At 34.6% G+C, this 25,989-nt stretch overlaps 1 protein-coding gene across 17 annotated transcripts in view; it reads right to left on the reverse strand.

Annotated features, from left to right (window-relative positions):
- Positions 1-25,989, reverse strand: part of Numb (NUMB endocytic adaptor protein) — a 166,733-nt gene that overhangs the window by 18,428 nt on the left and 122,316 nt on the right. For 14 of the 17 annotated variants that reach the window (XM_047540322.1, XM_047540325.1, XM_047540323.1 and 11 more), the window contains 2 exons: positions 16,936-17,010; positions 10,228-10,260 (listed from right to left, as the gene is read on the reverse strand). In XM_047540322.1, the coding sequence (XP_047396278.1) occupies positions 10,228-10,260; positions 16,936-17,010 (108 nt within the window). The remainder of the gene's footprint in view (positions 1-10,227; positions 10,261-16,935; positions 17,011-25,989) is intronic. The other 3 variants (XM_047540334.1, XM_047540336.1, XM_047540333.1) reach the window with 1 other exon arrangement.

Below are 25,989 nucleotides of genomic sequence, written 5' to 3' on the forward strand. Positions count from 1 at the left end.
TAGTGAAAGCTAAACAGAAGAATCAAGTTAACCTATAAGTGAAAATGACAAATGAAGAAAACACAACTTTCAAATAACCACTCTATTCTTTAAATAGCTTAGAATTTAAAAATTATTATCTGCTTTAAACCCTTATTATGGGTAAATATAAATCAAAATAGCAGTTAAGCAAGCTCTGACACTGGAGAAAATGATAGCAGGTGAGTGGATTTGTTAAAAATTAGTAAATCAGGAAACTTGTATTGCAAGTAAGAGAAATACACAGGTAATCTTAACATAAAAAATGGTAAAGGAACATAAAACGGTTACAAAAATGACAAAAAGTAAGTTAAGCGCAGTGCACTGTAAGACCATTTTCTACTGTCCACAGTAAAATGCAACTGTAATCTCCAACTACTGGGCAGGGTTGTAGCTCAGTGGTTAAGTGCTTGCCTAGCACATGTAAGGCCCTGGGTTTGGTCCTCAGTATCACATAAAAATAAATAAAATAAAGGTATCGTATCCTTCTACAATTAAAAAAAAATATTTAAAAACAAAAAGAAATATCCAACTACAACAAAGAACTGCTACGTACATTTCCAGAGTATGATTGTTTTTAAAAGAAGTCACTTTTACAAAATAAATTGAAAAAAGATGAAGATAACAAAATGGTGATATTTTTGGTAGGCTTAAATAACTATATTTCTCTTTCATTTTACATATTGATGAAGAATACTGGGGAAAAATGAGTTGGAGGAGTGAGTTTCAAAAAATGTTTAAAAACAAGGATTGGTAAGCCTTTTTGTGGAGGGCAAAATAGCAAATATTTTGGGTTTTATGGCCCACATAATCTCTATTGCAACTACTTAGGTCTTGCATTATAGTACAAATGCTACCACAGACAATAAGTAAACAAATGGGTGTGGATTTGTTCCCAAAACACTTTATTTTCAAAAACAAATAGCGGGCCAGAGTCTGCTGACTTCTGATGCAAATCATCACAATTTTTAGAAAGTGATCATTAATTAAACTATTTTGGAAAGACAATTCATTATATTGAAACATTAGACCTGTTTGGAATTGTGTCCCTGAATCCTGCTACCTCATTTTTTTTGACAAATGTATTTATATCCTATTATTTTAAACTGTGACTCACGTTTTAGGTGCTGTTCAAATCTAAAATTCTATGATTCCCAAGATCACTAAGGAGATAACTGATATAAACAGAAGTGATACTTAGAGGTAAGACAGCACCACTGGAGATATGATAGATAAGAGCAGAAATGTTAAGCAGATGTTCTAATGTAAGCTAAAGCATAGAAATGCTATAAAGAACAGGGATGCATAATTTGGCATAGCTATGAAATATTCAGAAGCAACAGTATCAAACAAACCAATTTGAGTAGGAGGCCCAGAGCAAGTCACTCTTCCTGAGCAACAATGATTTGCATTTCCAGAGTGCAAAGTTCTTTCAGCTACAACCAAAGGTCTTCAAAGGTACCCAGTGTGTTAAGAATCACTGGTCAGTCTTTCTATCACTTCTACACATAGAGATAACCCAGTCAATGACAGAGTAATAACTGTATATTAACCAGGGAACTATGATACAGTATGCTATTTATTATTTATTTATTTATTTATTTATTTATTTATTTATTTATTTATGGTGCTGGGGATTGAACTCAGGGCCTTGTGCATGTGAGGCAAGCACACTACCAACTGAGCTGTATCCCCAGCCACCAGTGTGTCTTTTAATAAGTGAACAAGAGACTTCTTTTACAGAGAACTTAGTTTCATTTTTTATTTTAAATTTGAAGACAGGCCTTGAAAGTCTATAATTTGGTATTTGAACTTCTGAACAGAATGGTGTAATGAATGAATACAATGAATATTCCCCAAGGCAGTGAATGGACAGAAACAAATTTTTTCTCAGCCATCTCTAATGGCTACTTCATTAAAAGTACAATAACTTTTAGTCTGGGACATTAAGGTACACTATTTCCTGCAGTTTCTTAAATAAGAGGGGACACTTAAAGGCTTTGGGGAAAAAAATAAGGGTAACAGTATATCATGAGCCAAAGAGCAAAGATATTTTTAGAGGCAATTTAGCTCATCTAGTTTGCCAAATCACTTTAACTGAGGTGAGGTATGGGAGAGACCTGGGGATTCTTCTAACATTAGGCTCTTATTTCAAATATATATATATAGAGAAAGAAATGTGCATGTGCCAGGGAAGTATATAAGAGCTAAAATGAAAAATTTACGGGTATCTCAAATTTGACCTGTTCAAAATCAAATTCATTATATCCCTTCTCATAACTCCACCATCCCCTTGGTCATTGTGTGAAACTTGAATTGCACTTTCAATTCCACATCCCTAAGTTGAATGCATTAAATGAGTGTGGAGCATTTTCCGTCTCATCCAATGCCCCTGGTAGTGTTGTTCCTTCTATCTGAAGTCTCTTTCTTAACTGGAACTCATAGTTTTAAATCTTGGTCTTAGGTGTCACCTTCTAAAATAAAAGCTAGAATCACAACTTCTCATGTTCATTCTTCCTCTCTGTTCCAGTAGCACCTGTTATTGTTCAACAAATTCGTAGCCATTTCTTTAACACTATCTGATTCCTAAGGTGAACTTGAGAACAGTACATTTGTCATTTATTCATTTACTAAACTCAAATACTGTGGGGGAAACTATTATAGATCACATACTATTCTTTTTTGTGTGTGTGTGTGTGTGTGGAGGGGGTTGTTTTATTTTTAATTTTTTGAAAGAGAAGCAATTACAAAGATCCAACAGCCAATTTTTGAATCTTAAATTTTTTGTCCTTAAGTTTTCTTCCCTACATCGGGTGACAGTTATTTTTTAAAAAATACTAGTTGTAGATGGATATAATACTTTTATTCTATTTATTTTATTTTTATGTGGTGCTGAGGATTGAACCCAGTGCCCCACATGTGCTAAGCAAGTGCTTTACCACTAAGTTAAAACCCCTGCCCGACAAAATTATTATTTAACATTTTCCCCAATAGCTTGTTTTTCCTTTTACATGTAATCTTTTAATCTATCTGGAGTTCATTTCTGTAAATGCTATAAATATTAGATTCTTTCTAAGACCTTCTTAACAGCTGGTCCATTATTCATTGATTTGTATTACCCCATAAATAATACATTAATTCTCCACATGTGTATGGATCTGTCTTTTTTTTTTTGCAATTTATTTTTTTATTTTTTTACATTTACATAGGGTAATGATGTTTATTTTATTTTTCCCCTCCCCCCACCCCTCCCACCCCTCTTTTCCCTCTACACAGTCCTTCTTTCCTTGATCACATACTATTCTATGAACTGAAGATTCAGTAGTGAACAAAATAAGTGAAGACCCCTGTTCTCAGAGAGCTTATATTTTAGTTAGAAAGATATAAACAAATAAGTAAAATGTGTGGAATGACAAATGGTGATGAGAATAATAAAGTTAGGAAGGAAAACAGGGACATATGTGTATCTGTATGGAGAAGGGTGGTATTCAGATGTTAAAATATAATTGCCAAGAAAGTCTTCATTGAGATGGGGCTTTTGAGCAAAGAGAAGGAGACAGAGAAAGTGGGTCACACATAAATTGCTGGTGATGTGTGTTCTGAACTAGAGGTTACAGAGAATATAAAGGCCTTGAAGTCGAAGTATATCTGGTGTTTAAGGAATTAGCAAGGAGGCTAGTGTAGCTTGAACATAGAGAGTAAGAGGGAGAGTAGGACCAGATAAGAGGAAAAAGGACAAAGGGGATTCATGTACAGTGCCCTTCAAGGTCTAAAAGGCCTTGCTTTTACTCTGATGTCAGGAGCCACTGGAGGATCTGGAATAGTGGGACAACACAACTGGACTTCTGTCTTAAAAGATCACTCAGGCTCTCTTGAGAGGAGATGGTAGGGGGACAATGACGACAGTTTGAGAATTAGGATGCTGCTATAATGATTCATGTGAGAGAAGCAGCTGGTTTGGACCAGAGCAGTAATGGTGCAGTTAGAAATGATTAGGCTACAGCAGACAGGACCTGCTAATCAACTGGATGTAAGTTTTAAGAGAAAGGAAAGTCAAGATCATTCGAAATTTCTGGCTGGAGAATAGGAAGATAGAGAGTTGCTGTATACCGAGATGGGTAAGACCAGGGGAGAACAGTTTTGGGGAAAGGGATCATAAATTTGGTTTGTGACATGTTGAAATATGAGATGCCTATTAGATATCAAAGTGGAAGTGACTAATGATGATACCTAGCACTTATCTACTACAGGAAGCTGTTTTACACTTCACTTTTTTAAAAAATATATTTTTTAGTTGTAGATGGACAAAATACCTTTATTTATTTTTTTATGTGGTGCTGAGGATGGAACCCAGTGCCTCACATGTGCTAGGCAAGCACTCTACAATTGAGTTATGACCCCAGTCCCTTATGTTTCACTTGTATTTATTCATTTAATCTTCATAGCAATCACATAAGGTAGATAATAGTCACAAAGCTTGTAAGTGCCTGGGCTAGGATTAAATAGAAGTAATCTGCCCTTTACTCCTATTATATTGTTTCTATGACAGAATACCACTATGGAGTTCAGAGAAGATGGTCGAAGATAAAAATTTCAAAACCATCAGTATACAGATAGTATTTAAAGTCATGACATTCAATGGGATCATCAGGGGAGAGGTGCAGGCAGAAAAGAGTCCACACTAGACTGAGAAGTAGGAAGGAAGAAGGATAAAGGAAGTCAGGAGGGTATGATCTCTTAACTCCAAATGAACAATGTCAGATCCTGCTGATGGTCCAAGTAGTGTGACAGGCTCATTGGAATAATAATATAAAAGAAGACCTGACAAAAACAAGCAGCTCTGGTGGAGTGAAAAAGATGATTAAATGGGATCAATAAAAAGGATGGCAGAAACTGAAGGCACCAAGAAGAAACTTTTTAAAAAAAGACATTTTGTTTTTATAATGATCCATGAAGGAAAGAAAACTGATTATGGAGGAGAAAGCAGGTGTCGTTGTTAGAATAAGAGCTGACATACTAAGAATGTAGTGGAGAGTTGGCCTCAGTTAGGATCATACACTGAACAGAAGGGTAGGAAGTTGAAAACAATAGAGTAAGAAACTGAAGGTTTAAGGAAAAAGAGGAGGCAAGAAATAGTCACCTAAAAACAAGAGAGTAGTTGGATTAAGAAAAGAGAGATTATCTTGTTCATCTTTGTAATGGATAGTGCAACCCCCAGCATGTTTTAAATACTATTACTTGAGGCTCGAGAACTACTGGGTTGTCATGAACACTGTGAAAAAATATAAGATTTGGTGTTTTTTTTTTTTTTCTTTTCTTTTCTGTAGAAAAGGTCAGTGATCAAGATCTTTAATATAACAGTTGATCATGTCACAGGAAAAAAAAAAAAAAAGAAAAGAAACTATCTTCTGATTACTTGTCTTTTGTTTTGTTTTCATCCCCCCTAGGAATTTATCATAATGCACTTCAAAAGGAAAAGAAAACCAAATATTAAATATAATGTTTACCAATAAAATATAAGAGGTAAAATCTATACAAGAAAGATCATGAGAATTAAAAAAACAAAAAGGAAGCAAAAAGGCAGATATTCCTCCATTTTAAAGAAAAGGATACATAAGGAAGTGAAGCACTAAGTATAACTTCTCATAGAGGAAAAAATTTAGGAAATTTAAAATAGAATGCAGATGCGGTACCAAGTACCACAAAATGTTTTGTTCTCAAGAATTAGGTGAAAAACAACATAATAATGCATTACCTTTTAACCAGGCATTCTTTAAAACAATCATCTTTAATGATACCATTTAACAAATGCAAAAGAATACAAACATTAAAAAGTATATTAACAATATATTAAGAGGATCTTCTAGAACAAATAATGTAATTTTTAAGGTGATTTTTATATAGTCAAAGTAAGTGACATAATAGCCCAGGGAGGATTTTGCAACTCAAAGGCCTACAACGTTAAAGGCAGGTAACAAAATGTGAGCGGCTGGGTGAGTGAGTGTAGGGGATAATGCAGGGATTGTGGTGAATAGACAACCCAAGGGCACTGCTGCCACAGAGAAAACCTGAGATTTGCCAGATTTTCTAATTCTTAAGAGGCTCATTTAAAAAAAAAAATTTTTTTTTAGTTGTAGATGCACACAATACCTTTATTTATTTATTTTTCTGTGGTGCTGAGGATCCAGTACAGTGCCTCACAAGTGCTACACAAGTGCTCTACCATGAGCTACAACCCCAGCCCCCAAAAGAACCTCATTTTTCACATAAAAACTTCCCATGTTTAAAATATTTGCAACTAATTTCAAATTTATGAACTGTGTCCAGGCCATACAAATCCATGCTTGTGTAATTATTCAAGGTCTTAAGCTGTCTAGTGTCCTCTCATTAGATACTTCACCATTCATCCTAATTAAGACATACCCAAGGAAAGCAGTGGCCAAGACTTCTAAATGAGAGAATATCAACATGGAGTAGGCGAGAGAACTCTGTACCAAGTTTCAGAAACTCTTGGTTTCAGTGTAAGTGCTGCCATTTAGTACTAGCTGAAACATCTTTGAGCTTCTGTTCATTCATCTGTAAATTGTAATGTCATTAACTACTATCTAATCCATTGCATTGTAAGTTGCAAATTAGAATCACATCATGAATCATAAAAGTTGATATAAGTAAATGGCTTTAAAAAAACCCTAACAAAAGTAAACTAAGGACACTTTTCTCTTTGTTGGTCAGTTCCCTCAGAAAATGGGATTACAGATTATGCTCATAGGGTTACTCAAATACATTAACATTATAAAATTCTTTTCTAATGTTAAGGGCCATGTAATAATCTAATAAAGACGTATTTGCTAGTATGGTCAAGTACACTAATAAAATGTGCACAACTCTTTAGAGATTATTATGTATGACTTCATTAAAGAGTTGTGCATGTAATTTGATTTCCTAAGGCAAAGAGCAATTTCATGTAGTTAGTTTGGAAAATGTTTACCTCAGGTCCTCTTTTTTTTGTTTTTAAATTTGTTTATAATATAGTTCTATAACAGACCAGATTTATTTGCTTCCTGTTGCTAAAGTTTCTGGAGGCACTGTTCCCATCAGTGGACGATGCGGCAACAGGGAAGGGACAGTGGTCAGGTCCAGGAGGTAACTTGGGGAAAAGAGGAACCAGCTCTCCTAGCTATCAGGGTTAATAGTTCTTTCATTTACCTACTTTTATGACAAAGTGTTCAGTGAAAGTGCTTCTTCATTACTGATGTTCTGTTTATCCTGGACCATCAAACCATACAGATTCAAAGATAAAGTATCAAAATTTATGAGGAATTGTACTGGATACAAACTCTAGCATATATTGTATTCTATGAAGATTCTTCATTTTTGGCTTTCCTCAAACTACCATTGATCTAGCATACTCAACAAATCAAGTCTCTTCACCAGCCTATTTCTTGTAGACTACTATGGGGGTGAACTGAATCATGGCAGATTTAAATTCTCCAAATTAAAGTTTTTCATTTATAAGCATATTTGTAGTTGGGAAATGAATTTGACCCAGTTACATTGTGCACATGTAACAACAAATTCCACTAATATGTACCAATAAAAAAATTAGGCGGGGGGGAAAGCTTATTCCTGAGCTGGGAGTGTAGCTCAGGAGAAGAATCTTGCCTAGCATGCATATGGTCCTGTGTTCTATCCTCCGCACTGAAAGAAAACAAAATAAAACCCAGCAACTTGTCCCCCAAAACAGTAACAAAAACATATTCCTGATAAAAGTATGAATGACTAATGCTTTTTTCCACTTCTCTGAATGAAACCTTTGACTTATAATTTTTGAAACTGTATGTTAGAATAAAACTGCCCTGACATAAAAATAATTTTCCCCTAATAACATAAGAATTAATAGTCACATTTGTTCATGGATGCCATTATGGAACCACTTAGCATCTTTTAAGGAAATTTTGTGAAAGTCAATCTCACTAGTAGAATTTAAATATATCCAAATTTTAAAAATGTTAGTTTGAACCACTGAAAAAGATAATTATTTTTTCAAAGAATGGTAGAGCAAGGGATTTATTATAAAAGGAAAATACACATTCAAACAATAGGAGTATGGGAAATCAGAGTTGCCAAGATGATTTTTTAAAGCTTTAATAAAAAGGTAAATTGACTAAAGATAAAATTCAAAGTTAAATTATTTCTCTTTAAAAAGAAAGTTGGAAAATAACAGTGAGTTTCTAGGAAGCTCTTCATTTACTGATATCTTTTAAATTTCCTTGTAAATAATATGAAAACAGAGTAATTGTATAGCATAGTGGTTTAAGAGGTTCTGAAGTCAGATTATCTGGGTTCAAATTTGAGCTTCTACTGTTCATTGGATCTGTGAATTTAGGCAGGTAACTTGATCTCTGTAACCTCCGTTTTCTCATTCTACAACAGAACATTAATTTTAGGGTTAAATGATTAAATAAGATGATTCATAATTTTCTCTTACATACATAAATTCATCATGTGGCAAAAATGCAGTGCAAACAACAAGAACAATGTGACTCGGTTCAGTCACATAGTAGGTGCACCATACCCCCTTATATAAAGCAATGACTGTCCACCTTGGGAATTATTTTGAAATGACGGCTAACTTTATTCCCTAATACTATGCTATAACCTTTAAAAATATGTACTATTAACATTGCTTTTCTATACAGCAATATTTTCTACTACCTAGACAAGGCTATTTTAACTACAACAGACAAAACAGATCACTAGGAAGATAACAGAAATCGTATGATAATTGTGATGATGTGGAATTGCTTTAAAAAATTCTACTCAGGAAAGAAGAAATATTTCACAAAAATTTTCCTTAATTTTAAAATTTCTTAATAGGTATAATACCAATTTACAATGCTACAAATGTCTACAGGAGTCTTTATAGATATGAATCCTATACATTAAACCATTAAACACACACACACACACACACATACACACATATGCAGTGTTGGGGATCATCAAACCCACAGTCTCATGTATGCTGTGCAAGTTCTCTACCACTGAATAACATCTGGGAATATAGCTCAGAGTAGGGAGAATGCTCCTAGGTTCAATCCCCAGTACCATAATAAAACATTTTTAAAAAACTTTAAACAATGATACACTTAAAAATGTTAAAAATATATATTTACCTATTTGTACACTGCCACCCTAAGTATTCTTTTTGTTTTGTTTTATGGTACCCAGGGCCTTATACATACTTTATAAGAACAATACAACTGAGCTACATAATCAGCCCTGTATTCTTGATCTGAACATTAAACAACCATTACTAGGAAAACACCTACATTTATAACATTCCACATGACAAACATTTGGTAGATGAATAATTAAGACTAATTTTTGTTTTTTAGAGGGCAATAGTGGGGATTGAATTCAGGGGCACTCTACCACTAAGCTACATCCTCAGCCCTTTTCATTTTTTGAGACAGACTCTCACTAAGCTAAGTTGTTGAAACTGGCCTCAAACTTGAGATCCTCCTGTCTCAGTCTCCTGAGTTGCTGGGATTAGAGATGTGCACCACTGTTGCCCTGTCAGATTTTCTTATATTAGCAACCCATATTAAAAATCAAAGCAGAGGGCCTGGGGAGATAGCTCAGTTGGTAGAGTGCTTGCCTCTCAAGCACAAAGCCCTGGGTTCAATCCCCAGCACCGCAAAAAAAAAAAAAAAAAAAAAAAAAAAAGGCAGAATCCCTAAATATAAATTTATGTACTTTTACTTAGTAATTTGAAAATTAATTTAGATTGAAAAAAAATAATAGCGTCAAATGCAACATATGGGGTACCTTAAATTTTCACTTAATATTTCTTCCCCTTTCTTTGTCAATATTAGGCACTACATAAAATCTGCCTGTTAAAAATGTGACTAACATCTAATATAAACAGAGTTTTGCAAGATCAAATGAAATTTATTTTAATACCTAGTGCTTAAGAGATAATAATTTTTTAATTTACTTGATTCATTTCTTGAACTTCCCTAGAAATCACCAGATTTAGTATCAAAAGGCACAGGAAATACCACAGATCAACAGGAACTATCTAATTCATTGATTCCCATATACAGATTTTATGAGAAAGCAAAGCTGTACTTCTTTTAATATGTCAGTGCTATACTAGGGGTGTAACTCCTTATAAAGCAAGCATGAATATGGCATCAAACTTACTTTTCCAAAGAAGCCTTTGAAGAACTTCCTTTCCTGGAGGAACAGGGGGACAAGTCGATTGCTATTATTGTATGGGCTAAATGTCCTAGGGTTTTACATCAATAAGCACATAAAGAAGTAGGGAAAAGGGCAAAGTGGGAGAAAGGAATAGAGTCAAAATTTTAAAGAGTTATCCATACCAGGAGTGACAGGGGAAAAGGAAGGGTGCATGAAAATGCAGGGAAACACACTGTATGGCCTAAGAACCCGCAAAAAGAGAAGAAATGAGAACCTGTATTCATGCAGAGCAACTAGTTAATTTAGTAATCTCTATTTACTTTTTAAACAGAGATTATCCAAATTTGGCAGCAGAGAAAAAGATTAGGTCATACTGGTTTGGTATGATTTTTGCATTTTAAATCCATAATAGTGAGTTATAAATACAAGATTGTGTTCCATATACATTTTTCAATTTAAAATCAGTGGCAGCCAGGTGCACTGAAGTGTGTCTGTAGTGCCAGCTACTTGGGAGGCTTAGGCAGGAGGATCACTTGAACCCAGGAGTTCAGGACTAGCTTGGAAAACATAGTAAGATCCCATTTCTTAAGAAGTAAAATAAGTGGTTAACTATGGCCAACCATGTAGAGGTCATCAATTAAAAATGAAACCACATAATCACATAAAAATTACTACAGGTCTGGCAGTGCATTTGCAGTGGGTCAACTATATTCTTGGCTGAGGTAAATATATATATATATATATATGGCATATACTGAATAGTGTATAAAAAGAGGGCTCATGCCTGCCTGGCCCTGGGGCTGCACATATATACATAGGAGATTTATAAAAGCACTGCTGGGGCTGGGTTTGTGGGTCAGTGGTAGAGTACTTGCCTAGCATGTGTGAGGCACTGGGTTTGATTCTCAGCACCACATATAAATAAATGAGTAAAATAAAGGTCTATCAACAACCTAAAAACGCCCCCCCCCCAAAAAAAAAAAAAAAAAAAAACCGAAGGCACTGTAGAGGCTGGAGATGTAACTCAATGAAGAGAGCCTGCTTAGTATGTGTGAGGCCCTGGGTTTGATCCTGAGGACTGAAGGAAAAAAAAAGAAAGCAACACATAAAATTAAAGTATGAGTATGCACCAATGGTCTTGTCATACATTTTCTTACTAAGTTCAAGAAGTCACCTAGAGAAGCCTCCATTCTACTTAAGGGGAGCTTAATCACTGGCTTTCATTTACTTATTATGTACTAGTATTAATCTGTATATGTATGTTGATCGATTCCATAACACAAATGGGGAAATAAAGGATGTATTCTATTCCAGATAAAAAATAAAGTCTTCTATAAAGAACACAAAGCTAATGTTTGCACTAAAACTGAGAAAACATATCCGAGAAACTAACCAAGTCTGCCACAGACAAAATTTAAGGAAGTGTTTTGTTTCCTTCTAAATGTTGTTGTTTTGAAATAAACTTTCATTGGTATTTATAAGTATACAATTATGAAACTATCTGGATAAGAGAGGCATAGCTATCTATGGTTTTATCACCAATTTTAAAGCACCATTTATGAAAACTGGCCACTAATTAAATTCTGAAGAATTTGTGCATAGCAGATGAGTTCTAATTCACCCAACCCAGCTTAACTTTACTGGGGTTGAACTATACCTGAAGTCTTTACTTTTTATAATTGTCAATTTTTATCACTGGAGAAATGTCTAGTATAAGACAATAATTTATAAACTCATTCAATGCTCTCAAACACTATAAAGGTTGTTTTTCTCCTAACTTTTGAAAGTCATAAACAGCATCAAATATTTCTATAAAATATTTTGAACTTGTGCTGGTAAAATAATATAATTAGGGCAGTTATCACAGTAAAACTAAAATTATTTCTGCTGCCAAATTTGGTGACTCTAGTTTTGTTAGACTATGAGTAACCATCAGTTTTCAAGGATGCAGCCAAAGTTAAAAGATTCAACAGTTTTGAGGTGTGGGGAGGTAATGGAAGGAGATTTGTTAATATTTAATTTAGTTCCTAGAAAAGTCTCTTGTTAAGCATGATGTTTTATATTTCTTATAAAAGACCCCAGATGTTAATGAACAAAGATGACGTGCAAAATGCATAAAAAGTTATTAGAGAATAATATTAATGTTCTTTTTTAAAAACAATTAAGTTATGATTCTTTTACCTGCTAAAACAAGAACATATATTAAAACAAATATATCAAATAGTGAATAAAAAAACCAACATATTAGAAACTGGTAGTATAATGAAACTAGTCTAAAACCAAGACAGACAGGAAGAGACATTTAAGAGCCAATGGAAAGAAATGACCTTTTAAAATGAAGGGCATATTAGACCAGAGTGAAACAAGATAATCAAAGGCCTGACACAGTATTTATAAAACTGACTGATAAATGTCAATACTCCTCACCCTGTAGTTACTATACTATGAAAGCCACAAAAATGGGCAAAACCATTTCTTTTATTAATCCTATATAACCTAAGTTCTATAGTAACTAATTAGTAAAATTATGTCACATAGTAAATGAGTTGAAAATAACTGTAACTTTATGCATAGAAAGTATATTTTAAATTTATCTGTCCTCCAAGGAGTATATTTTTAAAACTATCTTGTTTAACAATGGAATTTTTCATTTAAGAATATCAAATATTAGATGACTTCCCACTGAAGTTGAAATAAATTTAAATTGTAAGGGACTACTTTGGGGGAAAAACCCACACATATAATTACAGTTGTAAATTATCTTCTTCAATTCTCCCCAAATTAAAAAAAATTAGAAAATGTTAAATTTTTAGTTTAAAGATCAGTCACTTGATAGGTTTAAGATGTCTGTTTTGCTACTTGTTATATGTGAGCTCCATAATTCTTTAAATTCTAAAACTTTGACATTCAAACTAATTACAAAGACATTTTATTTTCATTTATTTGAAACTTAGAGGAAGCTTTATGATTTATTTTTTTTTAAAAAAGTGAACAGAAAAATTCTAGAGACATAGCATTTGGCACAACATAAGTATCTGGCAAAGCAGGTTGTAGGTTCCCAGTGGATGTTTGTTAGAAGAATGTGTGGTCACAGGGGAAAAAGGCATCTAGATACTGCTATATAGTAAACATATGAAAACACTACAAAAATCATGAATATGTGTGCACTAGTATGATCCGAGAAGAACATACTGAAGACCTCTGACTTTCTGCAAGATTCTTAGTATAGCACTAAAAAGATTACTTATAGGAAGGGGAAGTTTCATTGAGTATAATAAATAGAAAGTTTACCTCAATTATCCAAAAAATTCAATCTCGTTTTAAAAAATACAAGTTTGCCAATTCAAAACTATATACAGTTGCTCCAAATTTTCTGGATAGGGTTTGACTAGCAATTTTTAAATAAATTTTATTTTAATTTATGTTTTTTGATGTGTTGGGGATAGAACCTAGGGCCTTGAACATGCTAGGCAAGCACTCTACCACTGTTTCATCCCTAGCCCTAAAATAACTTTTCTTTTTCTTTTTTTTTTTCCCCAAAATAACTTCTTGATGGAAGTTCAGAAGTGGTCAATTTTCCCTTGACGTTTGAAAGTTCAAGTACATCCTGAAGAGCCATCATCAATATATATAAAACTTCATTTTAGTCATGAAAGACCACAGAGAAATAAGGATCTTTAGGGATATGCAAAATGATGTTTTAACTTTAAACTTTAAAATATTCAACATAAAATGAGATTATAATGATTATTATAAGATTCAATTTTACCACATATTGAGGATTGTTTATGTATATTCATTACAGAAATATTTTTTGAGTAGCTACTATGTGTCAAACTATTCTAGACATATATGTAATTTTTAAAATGGCAATTGAGTTCCTATTTTTAGTGACTATAAACTCATTAAATTGTATCTAAATAAACCAATGCCTCAAATAAACATGCACGCAGTTGATAATCTTTTTGGTTTAAGAAAATTAAAAAGGTGCAGTTGATAATCTTTTTGGTTTAAGAAAATTAAAAAGGTAACAAAAAAATACACTCAACTAAAAAATTAGTTTTAGCTGGTACAATGGCACAAACCTGTAATCCTGTGAGCCTGAAATCTCACTCAGGAATTTGAGAGGGTGAGGTAGGAGCATCTGCAAGTTTGAGGCCAGTTCAGGCAACTCAGTGCCCTATCTCAAAATAAAAAGGGCTGAGAATGTAGCTCAGTGGTACAGTGCTCCCAGGTTCAGTCTCCAGTACTTTAAAAAATAATTAAAAAAAAAAGTTTTAAAACTGGTTGGTTATGGGCTGGGGTTGTGGCTCAGTGATAGAGTACTTGCCTAGAATGTGTGAGGCACTGGGTTCAATTCTCAGCACCACGTATAAATAAATAAATAAAATAAACGTCCATCAACACCTAAAAAAAAAAAAAAAAAAATATATATATATATATATATATATATATATATATAAAATTTTAAAAAACAAAAAAACTGGATGTCTAAATACTGGCTATATTTGGAATTACAGATTTGTTTTATTTAAGCATTTTAGGTTCATCTGTATATTATACAATAAACATACATTGCCTATATAACAGTTGTTTTAATTAAAAGGAGTTAAAACACCAACACTAGATAGTTGGGTTGGAGTATAGCTTGGTGGTAGAGCCCTTGCCTGGCATGCACAAAGTCCTGGGTTTGATCCCAAACACCACAAAAATGAAAAACAAACCCAAAAGCACCCATAAAACTAAACAGCTAAAAGGACTGACTGTTCACTAACAACTTAATATCTTCTGGACAAACTTAAATCATCTTTAGTGTTTTATTACTTAGATAATAAACATGAAGTTATAATCTGCATTAGAAGATTTTCTAAAGGCTCCTTTCACAGTGGTTTTTTTAACCTTAAGTTTTGTAAGTTATAAGATTTTAATAACTACTTGTTTCAGTTTTACTCAGTTTATTGGTTTGTAGTTTTTAGTCATTAGTAACATAGTGTTATATTATTTAAGAAGTGTAAATAATTGTATTATAGATTCACACTATTTGTGTAATCATGATGTCTGTCTCATTCCACTATCTTTCCCAACCCCTTTATTATTCTTTTAGATGAATTAAGAATTATTTCGTAAACAAGAAAATTGAATTTTTATTTCTGTGTTATACAGGTTTTGGCAAAAATGGAAAATTAAATTGTCTGAATCTATATTTAATTGGGGAATATATTCAGATAACATGGCAAATCTATAGTTTCATGTATTATAATACATGAATATAAGTCCATTTAACATTAATGATAAATTGGAGAGGATAGATTAGGAAGGGCTTCAATTACTTAAGAATGTACATGATCAGAATCTGAGGTAAGGATTCATACAGGAATGTATGAATATTTGGATATATGTGTGTACTCTTGTGCCTATAGTTATTTTTTTATAGTTTGTTTTTAGTATTCTTTACAATTATCAAGTCATATTTTTAATTTTTTTTAGTTGTTGATGGGCCTTGATTTTATTTTTATGTGGTGCTGAGAACAGAACCCAGTGCCTCACACATGCCACAGTAAGAGGCAAGTGCTCTACCACTGAGCAACAACCCCTGCCCTAGGGCTATTATTTATTGTTTAGTTCTTTGTATACTAACTCCAATCAGTTATTTTCTCCTCTTTTCCTTTTACAAAAAAATGCAGACATTTATTCCAAAATGAAATCTACCTCTGAGATGTTTTTAAATATTATATATTTATGTATTTTATATGAAGACATTATAAAGAGGAAATATAGACTATATTAATAAGCAGAAAAGTTTTAGTTATTTAGCAAATTGAGGAAAAAAAAAAAGCAGTCATTAGTAGCCAGACTTGTGATAGCCCATCATATCAGCAAACCCAAAGCAACATGTATTTAATGCTGTTTGGGGGAAAAGGCATGCAGAAGGAACGCCTAAAAGATTTCACAGCAAGTGGGGAAAGGCCACATACTGGAAAGAAGGAAGGCTGTGAAGAGGGCTTTCACAATCTATGGAACATTCCTTAAACCTATCAAAAATATGAAGTTAACAATTTAACTGAACCTTTATGAACTCTGAACCCATTCTGTCCTTTTACTAAACACACAGGCATGTGCCTGGGATGTATTCTATGGCATTATAGGCAAAGGAAACATTTATCCTGGAAAGGGGCCTCTCCATTCCAAGTGTGCTCAAGTTTATGTAAAAGGTAGCAGAAGAGATTTTGTTAGAGGGATGTAGAGAAGAAAACTGGGGAGTAGGACTGAGGATAAGAAAATATCCCAGAAGTAAACCCTATCAGACATCAACACAGATATTTCTATTTTCTACTTTCTGTTGGAAAGCTGTTTCTTATAGTACATTTAAAATATATTACCCAATTATCACAGGTTAAGATGTTAACTTTAGCACTTTTATTTTGCTTTAAGAATATTATTCTTCTATCAGATTTTACATCACATTTCATATGGATTATAATAAATCAAAAGTACATTTGGGGTAAAGTTTGACCTAAATTGAAGAGGTTGGTCTTTCTAATTTATACCTTTGGATGGACAGCATGAGATTTTCTTTTAGTAAGTCCGCATCTTTTGCATTAAGAAGCATTGTTCTTAGTGGATACTGAATCACTAACATTTACTGAGCACAATACTGTAAGAAAATATCGACAACATATAGATCAATACTGGCAATCATCAAATACATACAGCTTTTAATCTTTTTACTGCATCTTCACAGATGTGCATTCCTCTTGACTCATCAACTTCTACATGGCCAAGGTACTATAAAAAGAAGAAAAAAATGTTCATATTATTGTTATGTTTATTGAGCAGCTTCTATATGATAGGGATCAGAGAGTAGAAAAAGGGAAATTCCCTCACTTAAGAAACTCACAGTCATTGCAGAAAAGTTAAGATAATCTTATTTTATTACCCTAAGTATGTTCATATGAAGAAGATTCAGAATGATTATTTCAAGGAGTTGTTATAGGAAGAGTAAGTGAAAAAGTATATTGTGGAATTGGGGCTGTAGTTCAGTGGTAGAGCGCTTGCCTAGCACATGAGAGGCACTGGATTCAATCCTCAGCACCACATACAAATAAATAAAATAAAGGTATTGTGTCCATTTACAACTGAAAAAAATATTGTAGGCATCAAATGTTACATGAATTCATTGATTCTGAAGCACAGCAGCTGGTGTGAGCCAGTTGTATCTTTAAACATAAAAATGATTCCAAGACAAGGCATATATAAATATGAAAAAAATACAAACAAAATCAACAGTTTTTGAAAGGAAAAAGAGATCACACACTTCAGTTATGGAAAACACATAAAAGCAAGGAGGATAATTCAAATTTTAAGGTGGTATACCTAAGCTTATAAGACATGTAGAATTTGAAGAGGAAGAAATTGGAAGGCTGAGAAACTATTATAAAGTGAAAGAAATACATAAACAAAAATATGCATATGTAATAGGATAATTATGTATCAGCAAGTATTACGTTGGCTGGAATATGAGATATATGTAGTTGGGGAATTTAAGTTACAAAATATGGAGTCTACACTTAATCCTAGAAGAATGGAGAGCAAATTAAAAAAAAAAAACGGGGGGTGGTGGTGGTTCTGGGGATCAAACCGAAGGCCTTGTGCATGCTTGGAAAGTACTCTATCATTGAGCTATATACCCTTAGCCCTTTTTATTTATGTTATGTTGAGACAGGGTTTCGCTCAGTTGCCCAGACTGGTCTCAAACTTGTGATCTCCTCCTCCAGCCTCCCAAGTAGCTGGGATTGCAGGCATGTACCACTGTACCCAGCATGATTTTTTTTTTTTTTTTTTTTGCGGTACTGGGGATCGAACTCAGGGCCCTGTGCTTGCGAGGCAAGCACTCTACCAGCTGAGCTACCTCCCCAGGCTGATTTTTTTTTTTTTTTTTTTTTTTTTTAATGCAAGGTAGCATTGATTTAGATTATACCTTATTATGAGACTGGTCCTTGGTTAGAAAAGCAGAAGGGGTAGTGGCAATATTACAAGTACTCCCTTTTAAAAGGAAATTCAGGGTCTGATTCCAGGTCCCTCCCATTGAATGAAACCATAGAATCTAGACAGAATACATGGAACAGCTATTTGAGGTTTCTGAAGAGTAAACAATAGCAGATGAATCACAGAAAGCCAGAATCCAAGGTATTGTTGAACTGACATGGCATTTACTATCCCCTTTGTCTTTGACACCTCCAGCCTAAACACAGATATGAATGATAGGGTACAGATAGAACTCTGGGAAAAGTACTCGTTCTCACTTGAGGACCATGAACAGCAACTCCCATGCTCAGAGAGAGTAAAGGGGTCCCAGGATCTCCAGTGGTGGCAGTGCAGCAGCAGAACAATAAAAAATCTGTAAGAGCCACACCTTTACCACAGGGGCATCTTCCTTTCTGTTTAGTGGAAGTGTGTGTGATTATAGGAAGATGGGGACAACCCCTCTTTTATCCCCCTCACTCTTCTTCTCCCTCTCTATGAATCTCTCTCAATTTGATCCCAGATTCAAGTAAAATTGTGAGAACATGGGATAAAGCAGAATAATCAGAGTACCAAAGTATCAGGTTCCTGGAGAAATTAAAGGAACCAAAAGATACTGAGGAAAGTACAGGGAGGGTGAAGCTTGGAAAACTGACCCCATGAATTTGTTTATGAATTCCTGGGTTTATCCTGGAATTATAAAGAAAGGACCTGCTTCTAATTATCATACCAAAAACTTTAGAGCTGAACCAATGGATAAACAACCTCACAGTTCTAGAACTTGGTCAGTTCTATGGGTGGTACATACATAGGACATTATTATAAAGGTATTGAAAAGTGAATCAATACAGGTTAAGCATACCAAACCCCCAAATCTGAAATCCTCCAAAATCTGGAACATTTTGAGTGCAGATATAACACCATAAGTGGTAAACACCTGGCCTCATGTGATGGGTCATAGTTAAAACACAGGAACACTAAAAATATTGTATAAAATTACCTTCAGACCATGTGATAAGGTATAAATGAAATATAAATTTTATGTTAAGACTTGAGTACTATCCTAAGAATATCTTATTATAAACATGCAAATACTCTAAAACCTAAAAAAAGAAATCTAAAACTGAAAAACACCTCTGGTCCCAAGCATTCTCAGATAAGGAACACCTATAACAGAAGTGCAACCAACCAGTGCAACCAACTTGCTGCCTGGACCTAACTAGGTTAAGTGTCTGCTAAAATCAAAAGAACATTCTTGGGACTAGAGGTGTAGCTCAGTGTTAGAGCACTTGCCTAGCATGCACAAAAGCCCTGGGTTCCATCTCCAGCAAGGAACCACATCACATCACATCACACCAAACAAAACCAAAAGCCTCTATGGGATTTAAATTAAGACCCAAAGTCTTACAATGCAATATCCAAAATCAGTTGGCATTTGATGTCATGAAAAAAATTGTTTTATTTATTTATTTATTTATTTATTTTTTGGTACCAGGGATTGAACCCAGAGACACATAGCCACTGAGTCACATCCCCAGTCCCCCTTTAAAAATATATGTATATATTTTAGATGTTGACGGACCTTTATTTTATCCATTTTATTTATATATGGTGCTGGGAAGTGAACCAGTGCCTCACACATGCTAGGTAAGCGCTCTACCACTGAGACCCAACCCCAACCTGCCAGCCTTTTTTCAAATATTTTATTTAGAGGCAGGGTCTTGCTGAATTGCTTAGAGCCTAAGTTGCTGAGGCTGGTTTTGAACTCTGGATCTTCTTGCCTCAGCCTCCTGAGCCACTGGGATTACAGGTGTGTACCACCACACCCGGCTGATGTCATGAAAATTTTAATTTCCCTGGGGAAAAAAATAGTCCATATCTACCAACACCAAAATTTACACAGATATTAGAATTATCTGACAAAGACTTAAAAGCAGTTTAAAAAAATGTTCAAAGAAGCAACAGTAAATAGTCTGGAAACAAAAATGGAAAATCTCAGGAAAGAAAGAGAAAATATAAAAAGAACCAAATGGAAAAATTCAAACTGATAAATACAATCATTAAAATGAAAAAACATTGGATAGACTCAATAGGAGAATAGAGATGACAGAGGGAAGAGTCAGTAAACTTGAAGACAGACCATTGAAACTGAATTTACACCTAGCATCATACTTAATGGTGAGAAGCCAGATGGTTTGCCCCTCAGATCTGAAACAAGGTAAGATTGTCCCCTCACCACTTCTATTCAATGTCCCTGCATGCAAACTTAAAAGTAATTATGTGTATTTTGGTTTTTATAGCCCCTACAGATACAGTATAAGTAAGAGACCAAAAGTAAAGGAAGAAGGAACTTGCATTTCCTTCTGAGCGCAGGAAGAAGGAAATAACACTGATCACCTACAATGTGCCAGTAACCATATTGGGTGCTTTAAACATTTTGTCTTATATAAAAATTACTCAGAAAAATATGTATGACCACCCGATTTTAAAACTGAGGAAAGAAAATGAGATTCAAGAATACCGAATAATTTTCCCAAGGCCACATACATAGCTAGTAAGGGAGAAAAGGGATTTATGTTCTTGATTCCAAAGTCTAACATTCTTCCCACTTGACTTTACCTCAATTAAAGAAAACTTCCCCCTAAGATTCCATCTCACCCCAATTAGAATGGCGATTATCAAGAATACAAGCAACAACAGGTGTTGGCGAGGATGTGGGGAGAAAGGTACACTCTTACATTGCTGGTGGGGCTGCAAATTAGTGCAGCCACTCTGGAAAGCAGTGTGGAGACTCCTTAGAAAACTTGGAATGGAACCACCATTTGACCCAGCTATCCCACTCCTTGGCCTATACCCAAAGGACTTAAAATCAGCATATTACAGAGATACAGCCACATCAATGTTCATAGCTGCTCAGTTCACAATAGCCAGATTGTGGAGCCAACCTAGATGTCCTTCAATTGATGAATGGATAAAGAAACTGTGGTATATATATACAATGGAATATTACTCAGCCATAAAGAATGATAAAATTATGGCATTTGCAGGCAAATGGATGAAACTGGAGAATATCATGCTAAGTGAGATAAGCCAATCTCAAAAAACCAATGGACGAATGATATCGCTAATAAGTGGATGATGACACATAATGGGGGGTGGGAGGGGTTAGTGTTAGGGTTAGAGTTAGGGTTAGGGAGGGGGGCAAGAATGGAGGAAGGAAGGACTGTATAGATTGAAAAGAGGGGTGGGAGGGGTGGGGGGAAGGGGAAAAAATAACAGAATGAATCAAACAACATTACCCTATGTTAATTTATGATTACACAAATGGTATGCCTTTACGCCATGTACAAATAGAGAAACAACATGTATCCCATTTGTTTACAATAATAAAAAATAAAAATAAAGAAAACTTCCCCTAGTTACTCACTCCTATTACAAGCAAGCCTAAAAAAGAATTTTCTTTTGCCATATTTGTTTCCCATAACTTTGAAAATAAAAGCCATTTCATCTGGCAAACTTTCCCTCTCATAGGGCTGTAACTGAGTAATAAGTAAGTCTTTCTGAAAATCCAGTGAAAACTCTAAAATAAGTTCGTCATCATTCACACTTCAATTCCTCTCAAGTTTCAGAATTTCCACTTTGAAAAGAATTATAATATGAGACTGACTGGGAGGTTTAATGACATTTAGGAACATGGTGCTAAGTTCTCATTATTGAGAAAACCTTAAATGTAATTGAAATTGATGGATTTTTGTAATTTTCTAGTATGACTGGTTCTTAGAGATCATTGTAGTTTATATATACGACTTATAGACAATAGCTTATTCATTTTTTAAAGCTATAGGAAAATATATTCTTGAGCTAGATAATTTTCTGCTTTATCCTTAATTCTATAGTTTTGCATTTTGTGTACATTCTTTAAAAAAGGATCCTATTTGAGACTATATGCTCTTCAAATTTTAAATAAGTGAAAACCAAAATTATATACAGATGAAGTTTAAATATCCAGTTTAGTGGCAAAATGAGTTGATAGCTTTTACACTGCAAAGCCTAACATCAGAATATAATATCAGCTTTTAACATAAAGATAGAATAATGTTTTGGGGGGTGTACTGGGGATTGAACCCAGGAGTGCTTTACCACTGAGCTACATCCCTAGTCCTATTAATGTATGCATACATGTATGTATGTATTTTTGGTACCAGGTATTGAACTCAGGGGCAATTAACCACTGAGCCACTTCCCTAGCCTTTTTAAAAATTATTATTATTTTTATTTTGAGACAGGGTCTTACTAAGTTGTTGGGGACCTCACTAAATTGCAGAGGCTTGCCTCAAACTTGTGATTCTCCTGGCTTAGACTCCTGAGTCACTGGGATTATAGGCATGTGTCATCGGACCCAGAGAAGAAATAATTTCTAAAGAGCTTCAATTAATGAATGAAAATGTCTATAGAACAAGGTGCTCTTTTTAATATTTTCAGTTAACTTAATCTTTTTAGAAACTATAATTTTTATTTCACAATGTTGAAAAAATTTCCAAGGAAAGAAATGGAAGATTAGTACCACCAAACTCTATGTTTATTATTTTTTCCTACATATGCATACCTATAAAAAAAGTTTAATTTATGAATTAGGGACAGTGAGATTAAAAATAACCAATAACAACAGAATACTTATAACATATCAATTAAAGGTCACATTAGTATACTGTGTTATCTTTCTTGTGATGATGTGAGATGATATGATGCCTACATAATGAGATGAAGTGAATGAAGCAAGCACTGTGACACAGCATTAGGGTGTTAGCAATAGACAAAGGGATGTTCCTCCTGGGCAGGTCAGAGTAGGACTGCATGAGCTTTCATCATGTTACCTGGAATGGCATGCACTTTAAAACTTTTAACCATTTATTTCTGAACATTTTCATTAATATTTAAGGACTGCATTGACTGCAGGTAACTGAAATCACAGAATGTGAACCTGAGGATAAAGTGGGGGGTGGGTACTGAATTCACTATTTGCCAGGCACTGTCCTAAGCATCTTGTACACATTAACTAATTTAATCTCAATTTGTCCGAGGTTACTGGTATTTTCTTCCTTTTAGAAGGTAAGGAAATTGAGAAAAAATCAGTAATTTGCTTAAGTCCACAAAGTCAGAAAATGGTACACTGGAGATTAGGTGTGAAGGATATGGAAAATGACAAACCCTCAGACAGGGAAAGGACAAACCAGGAAGGAGGAAGGCAATCATTAATCCTCTCCGGTAAATTCTTTCCTAGTAACAATGGGCCCTGAAGGAAAAGAAAGCAAATTCATCCTTTCCTGGTTCATCCCTAGCATCTCCACCAAAAAGCAAACATTCATCCCTTCCCAATCAGGATGGGCCCTGAAAGGAGAAGGCGAATACTGAAACGCTGGGCCCTGGCCTCTACCCTTTCCCATTGCTGATGAGTCCTGGAAAGAGAAACGCAAATAGTGAAGCTGTGAGTAACAATGGGCTACGAGTTCTGAGCTTTTCCCAGTGACATTAGACAGTAAGTTTTGGGCTTTTTTTTTTTTTTAACTTTTAATTTTTACAGACTGCATTTTGATTCATTGCACACAAATAGGGTACAGCTTTTCATTTCTATGGTTGTACATGATGTAGATTTGGGCTTTGTACAACTTTTTTTCTGACTGCCCAACTGACACATTCTGCCTCAGTCTCCAATGATTAAATTCATCCTCACTGTAGACTATAAAACTCAAACTCCTTCTGTAACTGGCAGTCATTTCCCTACCCAGAAAAAACATGCACCTCCAGTGCCTGACTGACCCACTGCAGAATAAAGGAAAGCTTGCTGACCCGTTTGAGGTCTGCTCCTATTCAGGTTATTTATATTTTCATTATGGTACTGAAATTGTGTTGGCTATTCTGGCTTACAGGTAAATATAAAGAAAAAAAAAATAGCCCCACACTCAGGAGGCCATGACCCAAAAAATCATTTTAGCCCAATAGTTTGAAACTAGTCTGTGCAACATAGTGAGATCCTATCTCAAAAAAAGAAAAATAAACAGATAGAACTTGTTGAGTGAACAAGGCAAGGAAATGGAAGGAATCAGAAAATACTTTGCCATTGTTCACCTTCATGTTGAGACCAGAGGTGTCAGTAAAAGGAAGTATGAGTATTTGAGCTAAGAAGTTTCCATTAAAATTTTTCTTTTAATTAGTTATAAATGACAATAGAATGCACTTTGATACATCACATATAATGGAGTATAATTTCTCATTCTTCTGGTTATACATGATGTAGAATCTCACTGGTCATATAGTTATATATGTATATATGGCAAAAATATCTGATTCATTCTACTATCCTTCCTATCCCCATACCGCCTTTGCTCCCTTCAATCCTCTCTACCTAATATAAAGTAATTCTTCTCTTTCTTAGCCCCCACCATTGTGAATTAGCATCCACATATCAGAGAAAACATTCAGTTTTTGTCTTTTTGGGATTGTCTTATTTCACTCATCACAATATTCTCCAGATCCATCCATTTATCAAAAAGTGTCATAATTTCATTCTTAAGGCTGAGTTTCTTTATCTATTCATCTGTTGAAGGGCACCTAGGTTGGTTCCATTTTTTAGTTATTGTGAATTGAGCTGCTATAAACATTGATGTGGCTGCATCACTGTAATATGCTGATTTTAAGTCCTTTGAGTATAAACCAAGGAGTGGGATAGCTGGGTCAAATGGTGGTTCCATTTCAAGATTTCTGAGGAATCTCCACACTGCTTTCCATAATGGTTGCACTATATTGCAGTCCCATCAACAACGTATGAGTGTACCTTTCCCCCACATCCTCGCCAACATTTATTGTTTGTATTTTTTTTTTAATTTGTTTTTATTGTAAACAAATGGGATACATGTTGTTTGTTTGTACATGAAGTAAAGGCATACCATTTGTGTAATCATACATTTACCTAGGGTAATGGTGTTTGATTCATTCTGTTATTTTTTCCCTTCCCCCCCACCCCTCCCACCCCTCTTTTCCTCTATACAGTCCTTCCTTTCTCCATTCTTACCTCCCTCCCACCAACCATTATGTATCATCATTCGCTTATCAGCAAGATCATTCGTCCTTTGGTTTTTTGAGTTTGGCTTATCTCACTTAGCATGATATTCTCCAATTTCATCCATTGGCCTGCAAATGCCATGATTTTATTATTCTTTATAGCTGAGTAATATCCCATTGTATATATACACCACAGTTTCTTTATCCATTCATCAATTGAAGGACATCCAGGTTGTTTCCACAATCTGGCTATTGTGAATTGAGCAGTTATGAACATTGATGTGGCTGTATCTCTGTAGTATGCTGATTTTAAGTCCTTTGGGTATGGGCCAAGGAGTGGGATAGCTGGCTCAAATGGTGGTTCTATTCCACGTTTTCTAAGGAATCTCCACACTGCTTTCCAGAGTGGCTGCACTAATTTGCAGCCCCACCAGCAATGCATGAGTGTACCTTTCTCCCCACATCCTCGCCAACACCTATCGTTGCTTGTATTCTTCATAATCGCCATTCTAATTGGGGTGCGATAGAATCTTAGCGTAGTTTTGATTTGCATTTCTCTTATTACTAAAGATGGTGAACATTTTTTCATATATTTGTTGATTGCTTATAGTTCTTCTTCTGTGAAGCATCTGTTCATATCCTCAGCCCATTTGTTGATTGGGTTATTTGTATTCTTGGTGTAGA

This window comes from Sciurus carolinensis, chromosome 2 (assembly GCF_902686445.1).
Source record: "Sciurus carolinensis chromosome 2, mSciCar1.2, whole genome shotgun sequence".
Taxonomy (NCBI): domain Eukaryota; kingdom Metazoa; phylum Chordata; class Mammalia; order Rodentia; family Sciuridae; genus Sciurus; species Sciurus carolinensis.